Source organism: Ictalurus punctatus, chromosome 21, assembly GCF_001660625.3.
Source record: "Ictalurus punctatus breed USDA103 chromosome 21, Coco_2.0, whole genome shotgun sequence".
Classification (NCBI taxonomy): domain Eukaryota; kingdom Metazoa; phylum Chordata; class Actinopteri; order Siluriformes; family Ictaluridae; genus Ictalurus; species Ictalurus punctatus.
Window position 1 is genome coordinate 17778238 of NC_030436.2, and position 15327 is coordinate 17793564.

The window sequence follows — 15327 nt, forward strand, 5'->3', positions numbered from 1 at the left end:
TCCGCGTCTCCAAAATCATATCGTACCCGAGCAATAAAAAAAAAAACAAACAAACAAAAAAAAACAAACAAAGTTAACATAAGCTGTCTCAGAAGCATCTTTCCATCTTCCACTTTCTTTATTTCATCTGCCAGGTCCTCTTTGATTCACCACCCCTGCTCAGATCCGTGGGCGGCACGGCTGGTCACAGCTCCGCTTTGCTTTAAAGTGTTCAATAATGAAAGAGTTGCATAAAAGCAGGGGTCACTGGAGGAATGGTTAACCGCTGAAATCTCCACAGCCGAGAACCATGCGTCCTCTCCTGCAGCTTCTTGCCGATGGGTGGAGGGGAATTCTGGCTAATTAGCCGACTCGTCTTTCCAGCATGCAGGCATGAAAGAAACGGAAGACTTCGCCATCTTCAATATCCATCAGTTATTTACACGTTTGTCAGAGGACCGTGGTTTTTAAGGGGCACCAAAGCGTAAAAGAACACTGATAGAGGGACGAGATATAATTGGCCCAGAGAGTCAGTGTAGTATTGGTCGATTTTTGGCACCTTTGTTCTAAAGGGTCAGATCATAGGGAAGGCTAATTATAACTACACTACGTGTGGACAGCAGAGCATTGCAATATAATGGTCCCTGACAGCAGAATCGCACAGAGAGGAGATAATGGTTTGTAGGGCCATATTTTTAACGATATCTCACTGTGCTGGAGTTAGGCTAAGAGTTCTAACGGGGAGTTGTGACGATTGACGCTTACTATAAATCGAGATTTTACGATATTAAAAATCTAAGGAACCACAGCAATGCTCTTCGGTTAACCGATCAGGACACGTCCTCCATGCCTGTTTTGTACACTGGCAACCCAGAGAAGTTTAGAGCGTCAGCAAACAGGAAATGAGGCTCTCGTCAGATGCAGACGGAGATCCACCTAGTGATATGGCAGTGTTATTGATGGATCTAATGGAAGCATTAGCAGAGAAATCTGTTCTTCCGGCTCCGACATCGCTGACGGTAGCTTACGCTACGAAGAAGAGTGTGCCGGAAAAGCATCCGGAAAAGCATGGAACCGCCCAACAGGGGGAGAAAAATTGATCGTAGGTGTGGCTTTTCAGAATAGAGGAGATTCGAAAGCCGTGAAAGCTAACGCCGGGCTCGCGTTTCAGTTTGCGGAGGTCATTATTTTGCTCTGTGGGTTTTGATGTCGTCTTTTTTTTTTTCCCCCCTCTGAAACTGAAACACTATAACATACACTGCATCGTTAGCCAAAAAGGAACCACGCTCGGGTGTCCACTGGTGTTTAGCCGTCCGCTTTGATGTGCAGACTTTGATTCAGTTACCGCCCACGCTGTCGCTTTCAGGATGGCGATGCTACATCATGATACACTTGCACTGTGACTGTATAACAGGCTTTGGAGAGAGTTTTAGATGGATGGCATGGTATTTGACGGAGTCAGCGGAATGGAAGTAAGAGGTTAGCAAGCTGGCCAACATGGATTAACAGAGGTTTTAACCTGCAATTGGATACGGATTGTATTTTTCGATAGGGAGTGGGGTTTTTATTTTTGTTTTTTATAGCCAACGGTTAAAATGAAAAAAAAAAATACTCTGATTGATAGAAAGAAAAGGGTCACAACCCTGTTTGAGGTCGATGAGAATAAGAAGGAAGGTACACAAAATCCGGAAATGATCAGAAAAATGCACAACGCAAAGCATAGAGTCCTCGTGAACACCATTAATTCTCCCTCTTCTACTTTATTCCCATTTTTCCACCAAAGCTCCAGCTCCCCAAGCACCCACCACCAAAATCCCATATTACTTACGCCTACTTTCATACATGCTCCTGGACTGGGCCCAAATTTTGAACGGGTCCGGTTTCTTGGCGAGCGTGCCGTCTGTTGCCGGTTCCTGAGGGGGCAGGCCGGGCAGCGGCTGGACGGGGGGAGGCGGAGGCGCCGTCTCCGTGGATGGAGCCTGTGAGGAGTGGAGAGGCGAGTCTGAGGGAAAACTGCGGTGGCTACCCTGGCTGTCTTTTCTCTCCAGCGGCTGCTGTGGGCATTCAGATGAGAGTATGCGTGTGGAGATTAAGTGCGTATGACTTGGGTGAGAATTAGAAAACAGAGAAAGATGAATAAATAAATAAATAAATAAATAAATAAATAAATAAAGTTAAAAAAAAAAAAAAAAAAAAAAAACAGTTCAAAGAGCAATCTACTACACAAGCTGAAAAGATCAGGTACACAAGTACACGTTGTTATTATAGCTCAATTTGGATTGAAGTACACTCAAACAGATCCACTCGACACCCCCCGTCCCCCCCATCCCTTTGTACTTATCCGTTCTCATATATATTTCATGTACGTCCAGAGCTACAGCTATAGGTAATGGATTAAAGGGGAAAAACAGTGGCTCTGTTATGCTCCACTTTCCCCCTTAGAGAGAATCATCACTGCAAATCAATATTAAGTTCTTCTGACTGATCGCCTTTATCCAATAAACAAACACTGGCATGAGAATTATGCCAAATCATACGCCATGGCCGTCAAATCGGACCTCGGCCCGACTGACCACCTGGACGTGATTTTGAAGGGACGTGTCCGACACAACAACTGAGGGGATTATCTTTTAGAACGACATCGCTCGTTGCTCCTGTACCGTTCTAGAGACGCGGACGACCGATACCAATGCGTGGCGACACATTGTGCTGGTAGCTCATGGCGGCCCGGCACCTTTCGAACGCATTTTATGTTGCTTTTTCCTATATTTTGTCATACGTATACGTTTTTCTGCTACGTAGGCATTTTCTTTCAATCCTTTTGAGGCCTGATTGGGATGAATAAAGCATTCACACTGGCTTACAGGTGGAATGAGAAGATGGGGGGAAGAAAAAAAAAACCCCACATACACAGTATCACTATCAGAGTTATAGTCGTCACTGACTGTACACACACACACCTACTTGAATCCATGCAGGCTGAAACAATTATCTCGTATCTGTAGAGGAAATCCCGGATGAGAAAACAACAGATTGCTGGCCGCAGCTGAAGTAAATTAAAGAGACATCTCTGCATGCAGCAAATGTGCCAACTGAGGTCTAAGATGATCATAAAGCAAGAACGTGAGTGAAACCCGATTTTTTTTTTTTACTTCCATATTTACATTATTAACTACAGATGTGCATATTAAAGCACTAGATAACCAACAATGACGTTCTCGGCCCCTGTACTCCTATTCCATTGTAAAATACATCATTGTCTATGGAGTTCAGCGTGAACACATTCCCAAGAAACGAACACAGGACATTGAAACGCGCAGGTGGAACATGGTAGTCGTGTCCCAAACGACACGCTAGACACTTACACTATGCACTATACACTCTGCCGTCTAGCGTATGAATTTTAGAAGGGTCTCAAATGGAACACTTTCCGGAAGTACATGTTTCCCGGTTGAGGGCAGATCACGTCAAACGCTCGTAATGCGATGACGCTAGCATTAGCGAGTTAGCCAAACAGATAACAAAAACGAATTGGGACATTTGACTGTTTATGTTCATGTTTCCTTTTATCCCCAATAAGAGGGGTTTTTCAGTGTGAACACACTAATCACACTATTTATACTATATTAACACGTTATTCATATTACAAAACGGCGTAGGATAGTGCATTTGGTAGAAGTGTGTGATTTGGGATGCACCTACTGTCTTGCTGCAACACCTAATTTAAGGGTTCTGAATGAATCTTAGACTTAATAAATTTAACCATTTAATACTTGATCGTTAAAATGACAATCACTGACGGTAGTTTGTGCATCTACCGTTACATAAGCTAGCTAGGTTTATTTTATTTTATTTTATAGTTCTATCTTCTTAACCAAGTACTATTTTCAACCTATATAGTAAAATGTATACCCTCTGTCAGGATTAAGGGTTCTCCCAAAAGGCCAAGCTGAGGGACTCTTTAGGGTGCTAGATCTCACCCCCCGCACGATTGTAGAAAAAGGGTTCATCAACGGTTCTTTGGATAAAAGAGGTTCTTGAAACCTTTTGTAAGGTCGTCATTCCACTGATGTAGGGTTCTACATAGGAAAGCCAAACCAAAGAAACCCAAAGGGTGATGGATTTACCCCCCACCCCTTCAGTGGAGAGGGTAAATCTAGTACCCTTAAGGTTCTTCATGTAATCCTCTAGCCTTTAATGGTCCTATGTAATAACTTACAACTGAAGATTTCAATCTAAGAAAGAGTTTTGAGTACTTTTTAATCAAAGAACGAACATTTCACCCCTTTCTTTTTCCTAACAGCGTGGATCAGTAGTGCCTTCCGTTGCGTGTCCAGTTCACACGTTTGTAGTAATAGTACGATGGATATGTACATTTCTATAATTACAACATGTTCAGTCTTGCACATTAAAACATAAGAAATATGGGTCAGAGACAGACTTTTTTTTGTTTGTTTGTTTGTTTGTTTTTTAAACAGCTGACATAACCACTACCTTTAAGCACACACTCCTGTAGGAGGTGCTCTGGAGCTCTTCCAGCTCCGCTCGTTCTATAGAGACGTTTCAAAACCCTGGTACAGGGACGAACGCAAACAAACCCTCCTCCAAGGGAATCAAAGCGCGGCATCCCAGGATTCCTCACACTGATCACTGACAACATCCAAACGTCCCTCCAATTATCTCTGGCACATATTGAACCTCAGCCACACAAACACACACACACACACACACACACGGAGCGAAAAACACACAAATAGGATGGCAGCTAAGCAACAGCAGGTAAAAACAGCAGAGACAGAGAAACAGAAATAGAAAGAGCGTGGAAAATAGAAAGACGCTGAGAAATCTAGTAAATAAAATACTCACCAGTTTTGGGCTTTTCTTGGCAGGAGCCACCCCTAAAAAAATAAAATAAAGAAAACAATAAAAAAAAAAAAAACAGAGGGAAATATTAATATCGCACGCTTAAATGTCACCTTCCCTACAGGCAACAACAATTCCAGACTGAACAGATCTGACTGTAGCGCTCAGCGCAGAGGCAGCAACAGCCTCCTCTCTCTCTCTCTCTCTCTCGCTCTCTCTCTCTCCCCTCTCACTTTTACTCGCTCGCTCGCCGTGGTGAAAAATAAATGAATAAAAAAAACTGCAATCTCGATCAGTATTCAACACTCAGGAACAATCCACCAAACCGGTGCAAAATTCAAAAGACAGCCTTGAAAACATCCCTCGCTCCCTTACTTCAATGCTGTGAGAGAGACAGGAAAAAATAAAAACGCCCGGACAGGTTCTAATCTATTACCCATGGAGATGGAATCCAAGCTACTGAACATTAAATTATAGGCAACGCTCAGTTCTCCTCTTACTGAGACCATCTTCCAGCATGCCAGCTCCTCGTGCCTCCTCTTCTGAAGGCTCCCGAATCTACAGGCTCCACTTCACTCGTCTTTTCTCCTCCCTCTCGTGCTCTCGCCTTTTCGCCCTCCCCCTGCTGTGCATCCATATCTCTCGTTTCTCTCCCATCCTCACTGTCGGTACCACAGGGACATGCATGTCTCCCCGCCCCTCCTCTCCATTCCGCTCTCTTTTTCTCCGTCTGCTGGCGGTGGGAATTGACATGTCCGGCGTAAATGACGAGCCCGTAGACAAACGCTTTAAAGATCAAGGGTACCAAGAGAACGGGATATGAAACGGATCCGACAAACACAATTTGACCCTAGGTGACACGCACCAGCGGTACAACAAACCCCTTTTTTAAGGTTCAGGATAGGACCCCTTTTTAAAGCGATTGATCAACCAAAAATGATGATAGTTTTGGGTCTGTAGCTTATTGGTGAAATAAATCAAGTCCATTCGCAGTGAAATGGTCCACGTTTAACCTTGTGCGTGTGTGCGTTTGCATGTCCTGATTCTATCTATGCCCGGATAGCAAGAAAATGCTTATTGATTGTGAACTGTCCCAAGGGCAAAGCATTGCTGGACACACACACACACACACACACACACATATACACACACATATACACATGGTAGATCTGATTATCTGAAAGGCTTATTCACATTCCATAAGTGCTTTGGTCTGGTTTCATTCATCATGTCTGTCGCTCGTCCTGCTGTTGAACATAATGTATGAACAACGAATGCAACACTCGCATTACAGCTACAAGGCTTTTAAACTCATGTCATCATTACAATTTACAGGCTTTCATGCGGCATTTACGATTAACGGTTATGCTGCTAAAGAACAGGATACCAACTCAAAGGCCAGGGCTAGTTGGATACTGCCAGATAACTAAGGAGGTGGGGCCAAGTGGATAATTCCAGAAAGGTGAAAAGCAGGACCAACTGGATAATGTCAGAATGCTAAAGGGGCGGAGCCAGGTGGATATGACCAGATTGATGAGGGGGTAGGGCCAGGTGGAGGACACCAGATTGATGAGGGGGCGGGGCCAGGTGGATGACACCAGATTGATGAGGGGGCGGGGCCAGGTGGATGACACCAGATTGATGAGGGGGCGGGGCCAGGTGGATGACACCAGATTGATGAGGGGGCGGGGCCAGGTGGATGACACCAGATTGATGAGGGGGAGGGGCCAGGTGGATGACACCAGATTGATGAGGGGGCGGGGCCAGGCGGATGACACCAGATTGATGAGGGGGCGGGGCCAGGCGGATGACACCAGATTGATGAGCGGGCGGGGCTAGGCGGATGACACCAGATTGATGAGGGGGCGGGGCCAGGTGGATGACACCAGATTGATGAGGGGGCGGGGCCAGGTGGATGACACCAGATTGATGGGGGGGCGGGGCCAGGTGGATGACACCAGATTGATGGGGGGGCGGGGCCAGGTGGATGACACCAGATTGATGAGGGGGCGGGGCCAGGTGGTTGTGTTTGAACACAGTCCTACAAAATTACTGCATCAAACCATCAGAATGTAAAATCCTGCACTCCATCATGTGAAAACAGAGCGTTGATGACAGATTACACAAAACGATTCAAACGTAAGCAACGAGACACCGGTCAAGTTCAACTTCTTTTCCTTTCAAGCACTAAATCACACACTTTAACAGCATCCTGCCTTCCTCCTCCTTCTTCCAGCAGAGATACCTGCCAGTAGACGTTAAAACTCGATCCTCTTTCTGTTCTCTCGTTCTCTTTCCTTCCTTTTCCCTTCATCTGTTCTTCACTCTGAACGGTGGATGGCAGAGGAACGGTGCTTGTTCAGACAGACGTCAGCTCAGAGTTTGCAGTGTGAGGAGACAGCAAATGAGGGGGCTGCACGGCATGGACAGCAACACAACCCCCCCCCCCCCACACACACACACACGAGAGGACGAACACAAGGTGAGCTCAGCTAAAGACAGTAAGAACCCACAGGGAGAGCCGTTTCACTCCAATTGCGTTCTCTCTCTTATACAAGACAGATACAAGTGAAGGGTACCGAGTGTGTGGAAAACCATGAAAAGCCATGAGAATGCATTAAATACACATCCAGACACATTCATCTTTGCGAGATCAAGAGATTACAGCTACGCTACAACAAAAACCGTTTGTCCTATCCGAGACACAAGCACAGCATGAGAGAAGGTCGGAGAAATCTGTCCTTATGACACGGTTTACTTGTAGGGTGCCAAAATTATTGTTTAAACAAAAACGATGTTTGATTGATTGGAATATCAACATCGGCTTAATTAGCAGGACCCAGAGAATGAAGTAAGCCAATAAACAAAGTTCAGCTGGGTGAGAAAGACGTCTCTCGCATCTAAACACTTGGCTGAAATGGAGTCGAGTTCATACTGTGTCTGTGGGTGAAGAACGGCGGGAATTGGAACATCATGACCCTCGTCAGGCACAGTGGAAACTAATCGCCGTGTTAAATGAGACGAGAGCGTGTGCGCGTGTGTGCGTGTGGTCGTACTGTGAGGGACGAATTCCAACGGTCAGGTCCATCTGGCGGCACAGGAGCAACAGACGGTTTCCCTGGAAACTGATGGAGCCTGACCCAGTGCTCTTGAGGTATGAAGAGAGCATGCACATAGACACAAAAGAGCCTGATGCTCGGTGGCTAAGCATGCAGATACACTCCCACATGACTTCACAGCTCCACTAATGTCCTTCTGAGCAGAGAAGAAACGGTCCGCTCTGACCTGACGGAGCATACGGGATCGTTTGAAAGGGTGCAGCGAGGCGAAAGACGATGCGCCGAGACACGCTAGGCTTTCCGTTGACGTAGCGATGCTCGTCAAACCGTATGGGTACCAACCATTCAGAGGCTACCGAATCGTCTGTTCTGATCAATACTGTACAGGAAAAAAAACTGCTTATTTTATTCAAGGAGTGAAAAGAGAAAGGATGCATGCGGCATGCGAGACCGGTAAATAAATTGAGGGTTGAGAACCGATGACTGTAACGAGCAATCCCATGCTTGGTCACATAGTGCCTCCACAGTTTGCTCAATTGCATCACGTTGCTCGTGGAAGCCAGCAGAACACTGTCGCTGCATAAAGGATGCTGAAGCCTTTAACGTCCACCACGTCCTACTGCCACGTGACCCCACCCCCACCCCGGCTGCGTTTGCCACCCGGCCTTTGTAAAGTTATTAGTTCTGTGTTTTTTCCCCCAGAACCGCTGCCGTTCATTAAAGTTTTGCACACTGTCAGCAAGACCTTAATTTATAGAGTACAGGGAAAGCGGTCGGTGCCTCTCCTTTTAAAACACTAAATCAGTCCCTCCCGTCTGCTCTGCGTCACTGTCATTTATCTTCTCCTGCTTCTTGGCAGGCCTGGGCTTGTATTTTTGTTGGTTACTCTTTGCAGGCCCTTTGTAGATATTAGATCATTATGAATCTTCGCAAAAGTCCTCAAATCCATCACCGTTGCTGGGTAGGATCAGCTTCTAGCGGTGTTTAATGTGACGATTATATAAAATTAGAGATACAATAAGGTCTTGGGTTCATTACAGGACAGCCACAGAGACACTGTTGGACCCTTTAAGGTATAGGAAGTTAGGGGCAGTGGTGGCTTAACGGTTAAGCGTCTGGGTTACTGATCAGAAGGTCGGGGGTTCAGACCCCAAGCTGCCACTGTTGGGCCCCTGAGCAAGGCCCTTAACCTTCTCTGCTCCAGGGGCGCTGTATCATGGTTGACCCTCTGCTCTGACCCCAACCTCCTAACATGCTGGGGTATGCGAAGAAAAGACTTTCACTGTGCTGTGACCAATAAAGACTCGTTATGCGTCTCCTCTACTCATACAGTGTTTCCTCTAGAGCCGCCTCCCCCCTTTTTTTTACTTGATCGATCCCGGTTACTCGTCGTCGGGTGCCAAAAATCTCTGCATGCAATTCAGACCTCAATTTTGAAATGGCTGTTTAATTGAACGCTGAAAATTGTCCAAGATCAGCTGTAATATTCTAAAAATGGAGTAAGATCAGCGAGGCATACTGGACTTTGAAAAGATACGCCCACACACACACACACACTGTACTTACGTCTGTCCTGATTAAGTTCAAGTTAATGAAGGTAGTCGGGTTGCATGCAGCGGATCTTTACGGCGGATGAGAAACGTACGCAGACGTCACCGCTGACTGACTCGAGTAAGAGCGAGTTTAGGAAACCTAGACCAGATGGATCATACAGGCCTTGTCCTGAAGCCATGGTTCTCACTGGGGACCAATTAAAACAACTTAGACCTTATCAGTGAAGCTTACCATCGTAGGAAGCCTGACACGCACACGTACACACACACACACACAGAAAAAGATTGTTGCATGGCTACCAATTAGGAGGCTTCATCTGGGAGCCAGAGAGCAGCCATTATTGGTAAAAGCATGATGCGCTTGGTCTTTTCCATTCCTCTAAACATAAACACACTCGTATACACAGACACACCTGTTCTGGTCTCTGAGGATGCAAGCTCAGCATGCTCGTAAAGCCTGAAACTCATTTTGGAACTTGAACCTCTCCGTGTGTGTGTGTGTGAATTTTAAGTAAAACAGAAGAGTCAGTGTTGCGCTTCTAAAAGAATCGCGGCTATAAAAAGCTCCGATTTAACAACTGAATGACTCTTTTAGGCGCTCTCGCCTTTCCTCGCGATAAAGGTGCTGTATAATCTTGTCAAAAATCACTCCTACGCCTTCCCGTTCTCGGTCACGTTCCTCCCGAGAGATTCTGGTTGGTTGCTAATTTGGTTTTCAGAGATGGCGCCAAGGATTGGGTCTAAATGTCATCGCACCTAACGCGCAGTGAATGGAGAAGCAGGCGTCTGCTACGGCTGAAGTGTTCAGATGAGTACAGTGTGCGCGCGTGTGCGTGGGGGACAAACTCTGCTGACGGACACAGGGAGCTATAATTAAGGTCAAGCCGAGCGCAGGGAGTAATGAGAGCAGATCGGGCAGATCCTCCCACCAGGAGGTGTCATGCTGAACATCATTCAAGCACTGATCTCAGATCAGACATGATGTCTTTCGGGAATTCTAGACGACCGTGATATCAGTGATCTCAGATCAGACATGACGTCTGTCGGGAGTTCTAGATGACAGCGATATCAGTGATCTCAGATCAGACATGACGTCTGTCGGGAGTTCTAGATGACAGCGATATCAGTGATCTCAGATCAGACATCACGTCTGTCGTGAATTCTAGACGATAGCGATATCAGTGATCTCAGATCAGACATCTCGTCTATCGGGAATTCTAGACGACAGCGATATCAGTGATCACGGATCAGACATCACGTCTGTCAGGAATTCTAGACGACAGCGATATCAGTGATCTCAGATCAGACATCTCGTCTATCGGGAATTCTAGACGACAGCGATATCAGTGATCTCAGATCAGACATCTCGTCTGTCGGGAGTTCTAGATGACGGCGATATCAGTGATCTCAGATCAGACATCACGTCTGTCGGGAGTTCTAGACGACAGTGATATCAGTGATCTCAGATCAGACATCTCGTCTGTCGGGAATTCTAGACGACAGCGATATCAGTGATCTCGGATCAGACATCACGTCTATCGGGAATTCTAGACGACAGTGATATCAGTGATCTCGGATCAGACATCACGTCTGTCAGGAATTCTAGACGACAGCGATATCAGTGATCTCGGATCAGACATCTCGTCTATCGGGAATTCTAGACGACAGCGATATCAGTGATCTCAGATCGGCAGATGTACATCTCTGTGAGGATTTCTGTGTGAGGTGTAGATCCGGAGATGATTGTGGTGCACTTCGTTGCTTATTCTGCTCTCCGTGACCGTTGTTCCTGCTGCTTTCAGGTCGTCCTGCGACTCTCTTCGAGCGACTGCTGGTTTCTCTCTTACTTTCCTTATCTTTAGCCCGAGAGCCGAATGTGAAATCGTGCGTGGCGCACCTGACCGGGGATGATTAGTTGCGCTTCCATGAACTTTCCACCAGAATATCATCGAAAAAGTTGTACTTACAGGGATGTTTACGATCTTCGCTTTGGCGCTGTAGGTTTCTCCCCACCGTTCGAGTGTTGTTTAATAATGTTGTCCCGCCTCATTTTACGAAGCTCCTTCATGTTCACCTTTCACTACTTCCTGTGTGAAATCTTCAAGGGCAACATTTTTTTTTTTTTTGCAGCATTTAGATCAAGATCTTGATTTATTCCGATCTAAATTTCACATATATTCTTAATATAGTGTCCAAAAAGAAATCTGTGGTTTCGTAAACACATCTCTTTTCATGAGTCTGAACGCATACTTACTGTGTATATTTATACATACAAAGTCAAAGAACGTTCGGTGTGAAAATCTGAAGTGGATATAAGCACTGGGAGTATTAAACAGCAAAAACAAAAGTGTCTGAATACTCCCCCCCCCCCCTCAGTGTACTTGAAACGTGTAGAAGGCACCTGCTGGTGTGCTTCGAGTCAAGGGCTAAAATATAAAAATGGAAAATTTAACCAGTGCAATGCTTTTGTTTCTCATTATGTCCATGTATAATGGGGAACAACGTGTACGTGTTTAAAACTGGGCACATATCATTTCGTATGAACCCTGAATCATCCGTTGCATAAACAGCTCGACTGAGATTCAGAGAGCGAGCCTGGTTCACCACTGCGCTCAAAGTATATGAATAACTCTCCCAGGTCTGAGATCAGAGTCCATCAAAATCTCAGCTCAAGGGCACAGAGGGCATTTTCTCTCCCTCTCTGCATCACACACCAACACTGTACAGCACGTCGCTGCTACTAAAGCGTCTCCGACGTGTGCTCCACGGACGTGCTTCGAGCGCCGGGTCACCGAAGGACGATTCGCGTCGCGGGAACAAAAATCGACGGGCGCTTCTCCTACGCACGGCTTCAAGACGCTGGAAGCGCCGCGTGCTGCTTTTTACGGCCGATAGGAAGAAGAAACCCCAAACGTACAGTTGTGACCCGACTGTTTGCTCTTAAAAGCACTCGGCCTAAATAAAAAAACAGTTTAGAGAGTGCTGGTGACGTAAACTCGAGGTTCTTTAAAAGAACGTTTCCTGGTGGCCTTGGTGTTTTCAGTGACTAATCCGGCAGCACTTCCTTTCAGACGCCACTCGAGAGCGGGCTCGTCACCGCTCGGCGTATTTCAGGTCTGAACGACGTAGGTGTGAGCGCACACGTGGGCAAGCACATTCATACATGCTCTCGCGCTCCGACGTACGTACGGACGGAACGATCGGTAGAAAGGTTTGACGCACGCTCGCCCCCCTCCCTTCACAGTTTCAGATCTAAATCAGCCATGACGGTGTAATAAGCACGTGGAAAGCGCGAACACGTTATCGGGTTGCTTTGAAAAGAAACGTTTCCATTTCATTATGCAGCAGATATTTTATACAAAACGACCGCTGGACAAAAATCCTCGAATCGGAATATGCTCCCGGCCCGTGCGACGTCATCTATCCTCTCATAACGCCCGACTCCCAGTATCGAGTCCTCTATGAAATATGCATCCTACCGACTGTTCTCAGTCAATAAGAACAAGCTTACATCTCTCATATTTCCTCACATACGATTACGTTACTCTTTGCTGACACAGTACGACAAAACGCATTATACCGCAGCGCTGCTGAATTCTCCAATCTGATTGGTCAGAAAGTAATACGTTTCTATAGTAACAGCTACTTCACAGGGACTTCTATGGAGGAAGCTCCTCATCATCTGAAACCTCGTCGGTGTGGTTTTAGTGGCACGGTTCATAACTTATTTAGTAAAACATCTGAAGTACATTTACGCAGATTCCCCCGCACTGCTTTTTAGTCATGGATGAAATGAGTATTCCACATCACGCGGTTGTTTATTATAACTTAACGTTCGAAAAGCACCGATCAGTGCAAATGTTAATTACTTGAACATTAATTGTGTGCCGTTCATTCTGAAAAGGTCATGCTTTGTTCATATCAATTAACGCTGTGGATAAAGAGAACATTAACGTAACGCGTTAGCCAAAACTCTATATAACCGATTATAGAAAACGCTACGTGTTGGTGCAGTCTATTGTACACGACGAGACCCGACCGCTGGAGAGAGAGAGAGAGAGAGAGAGAGGGAGAGAGAGGAAGTGAGGGAGCAAGGGGGGGGGTCTCCAGCAGGGGGCGGGACTGACAGACTCCGTACTCATGAAGCATTTCACTCCGAACCGACGGTCTGGCCATCAGAGTCTCTCTCTCTTTTCTACAATCAGTTCATCACCCTTACACGATCACACTCTCCTTTTTCACCTGCAGTGCTACAACAGCCTTTCTTTTCTTTCCATCCATTCTTCTTGTGCATTCTGTCCAGCTGCCCTTTCCTCCCGGGTTTCATTCCTCTCAGTTTTACTCATTTTTCTGTTTACGTTGTGACGTTCTTCCTTTCTTTGCTGCTCTCCTTATGTCTTTTCCTGCTTTTCTTTCCTTTGATCTTTTCCCTCTTTCCTCTCTCTTTGGTTTTCTTTTCCATGCTTTAGTTTGTTAGTTTATCTTTCCTGCATGATTTTCTTTCCTTTAATCCTTCCTTAGCTTCTGCCTTTCTTTCCGACCTTCCTACTTCATTCCTTCCCTTCTGTCATTTTTCCATTCCTGCTTTTTTCGCTTCCTGCTTATGTTTTCCTTCCCTCCTTACTTCCTTCTCATCCTGCTATTCTGTCCTTCCATCCCTTCCCTCCTTACTTCCTTCCTTCCTTTCCTGCTATTCTGTCCTTCCTCCTTTCCTTCCTACCCTCCCTGCTATACTTTCCCTTCCTTCCTTTTCCTTTCCTTCTGTCCTTCCCTTCCTGCTTCCTTCCTTCCTACCCTCCTCACTTTTCTTTCATTCCTCCCCTTCTGTTTATCTTTCCTCCCTTCACTTCCTGCTTTTCCTTCCACTCCATTCCAATTAAAGCTCGTAAGGAATCGCGTGCACTCACCTCTCTGGACCAGCATGGTGACTTCGCTGCCTTTAGGGCACTTGCTGAGCAGATCCACCACCTGGTTGTGAGTAAGATTCTGCACGTTCCTCTTGTTCACCTCCACGATGATATCGCCTTCCCTGAGCCCTCGGCATCGTGGGTAATCCACGATCTGCTTGACACGCTGGCCGCCGCCCCCAGGGCTGTCTGCGATGGTGAAGCCGAAGCCCTTGTCTCCTTTCTCCATGTGCACCGTGATCAGTTCGGGCTGCGTGGCGATGGACGACGCCAGGGTCACGGCATCGCCGGCGAAACGCTGCTCCTGTGAACCGTCGGGGGTGGGCTCGTGGGCGGGGCTTAAGGGCCGAGGAGGTTCGCTGACGGTGCCGTTATGGCTGCCGTGACTGGATGGCGAGTCGTAGCTTTCTTGGCCATTGACGATGATAGGCTCCTTGTCCACGATGGCCACCGAGGTCACCAGGCTGGTGTTGGGGTCGTCGGGGTCAAAGGGCAGCGGGTAGCCTCGGCACAGCTCCAGGTCTACCATGGAACCGATAGGAATGGACTGGAAGATCTTCACCACCTGTGCATGCGTGTAGCCCAGGACGCAAGTGTCATTTACGCTGACGATTACGTCACCTGAGGAGAAAGATGGAAAGATGGTTACCAAGCAAAGACGCGGTTAGCGTGACTACGGTCGCCTGCAGCGGCACGCCATTTCAACATACGGTTTATGTGGTTTGGGACGCAACCCATGACTGGGTTTTCCGCCTGCCTCTCTTTCCATTACGTCGTCTTGTACCTCTACGGAATATCGTCATGGAAACACGCAATGGTTTATGATTTCTCTCTCCGTTAATGTCACCATATTGAAAAGGCTCGCGGTTTTCTAAACGTTCTAAACGAGTCTATTATGAGAACAACAGCGACGTTAATGAGACCAGTATTTCACTGAAAGACGCTTAAAGTGGAACACGTTCATGA

General features: G+C 46.6%; 1 protein-coding gene across 8 annotated transcripts in view; it reads right to left on the reverse strand.

Moving 5' to 3' along the window:
• The window catches only part of magi1b (membrane associated guanylate kinase, WW and PDZ domain containing 1b), a 149216-nt gene that overhangs the window by 23537 nt on the left and 110352 nt on the right, over positions 1 to 15327 (reverse strand). For 6 of the 8 annotated variants that reach the window (XM_053673898.1, XM_053673899.1, XM_053673893.1 and 3 more), the window contains 3 exons: positions 14362 to 14982; positions 4846 to 4877; positions 1808 to 2033 (listed from right to left, as the gene is read on the reverse strand). In XM_053673898.1, the coding sequence (XP_053529873.1) occupies positions 1808 to 2033; positions 4846 to 4877; positions 14362 to 14982 (879 nt within the window). The remainder of the gene's footprint in view (positions 1 to 1807; positions 2034 to 4845; positions 4878 to 14361; positions 14983 to 15327) is intronic. The other 2 variants (XM_053673894.1, XM_053673895.1) reach the window with 2 other exon arrangements.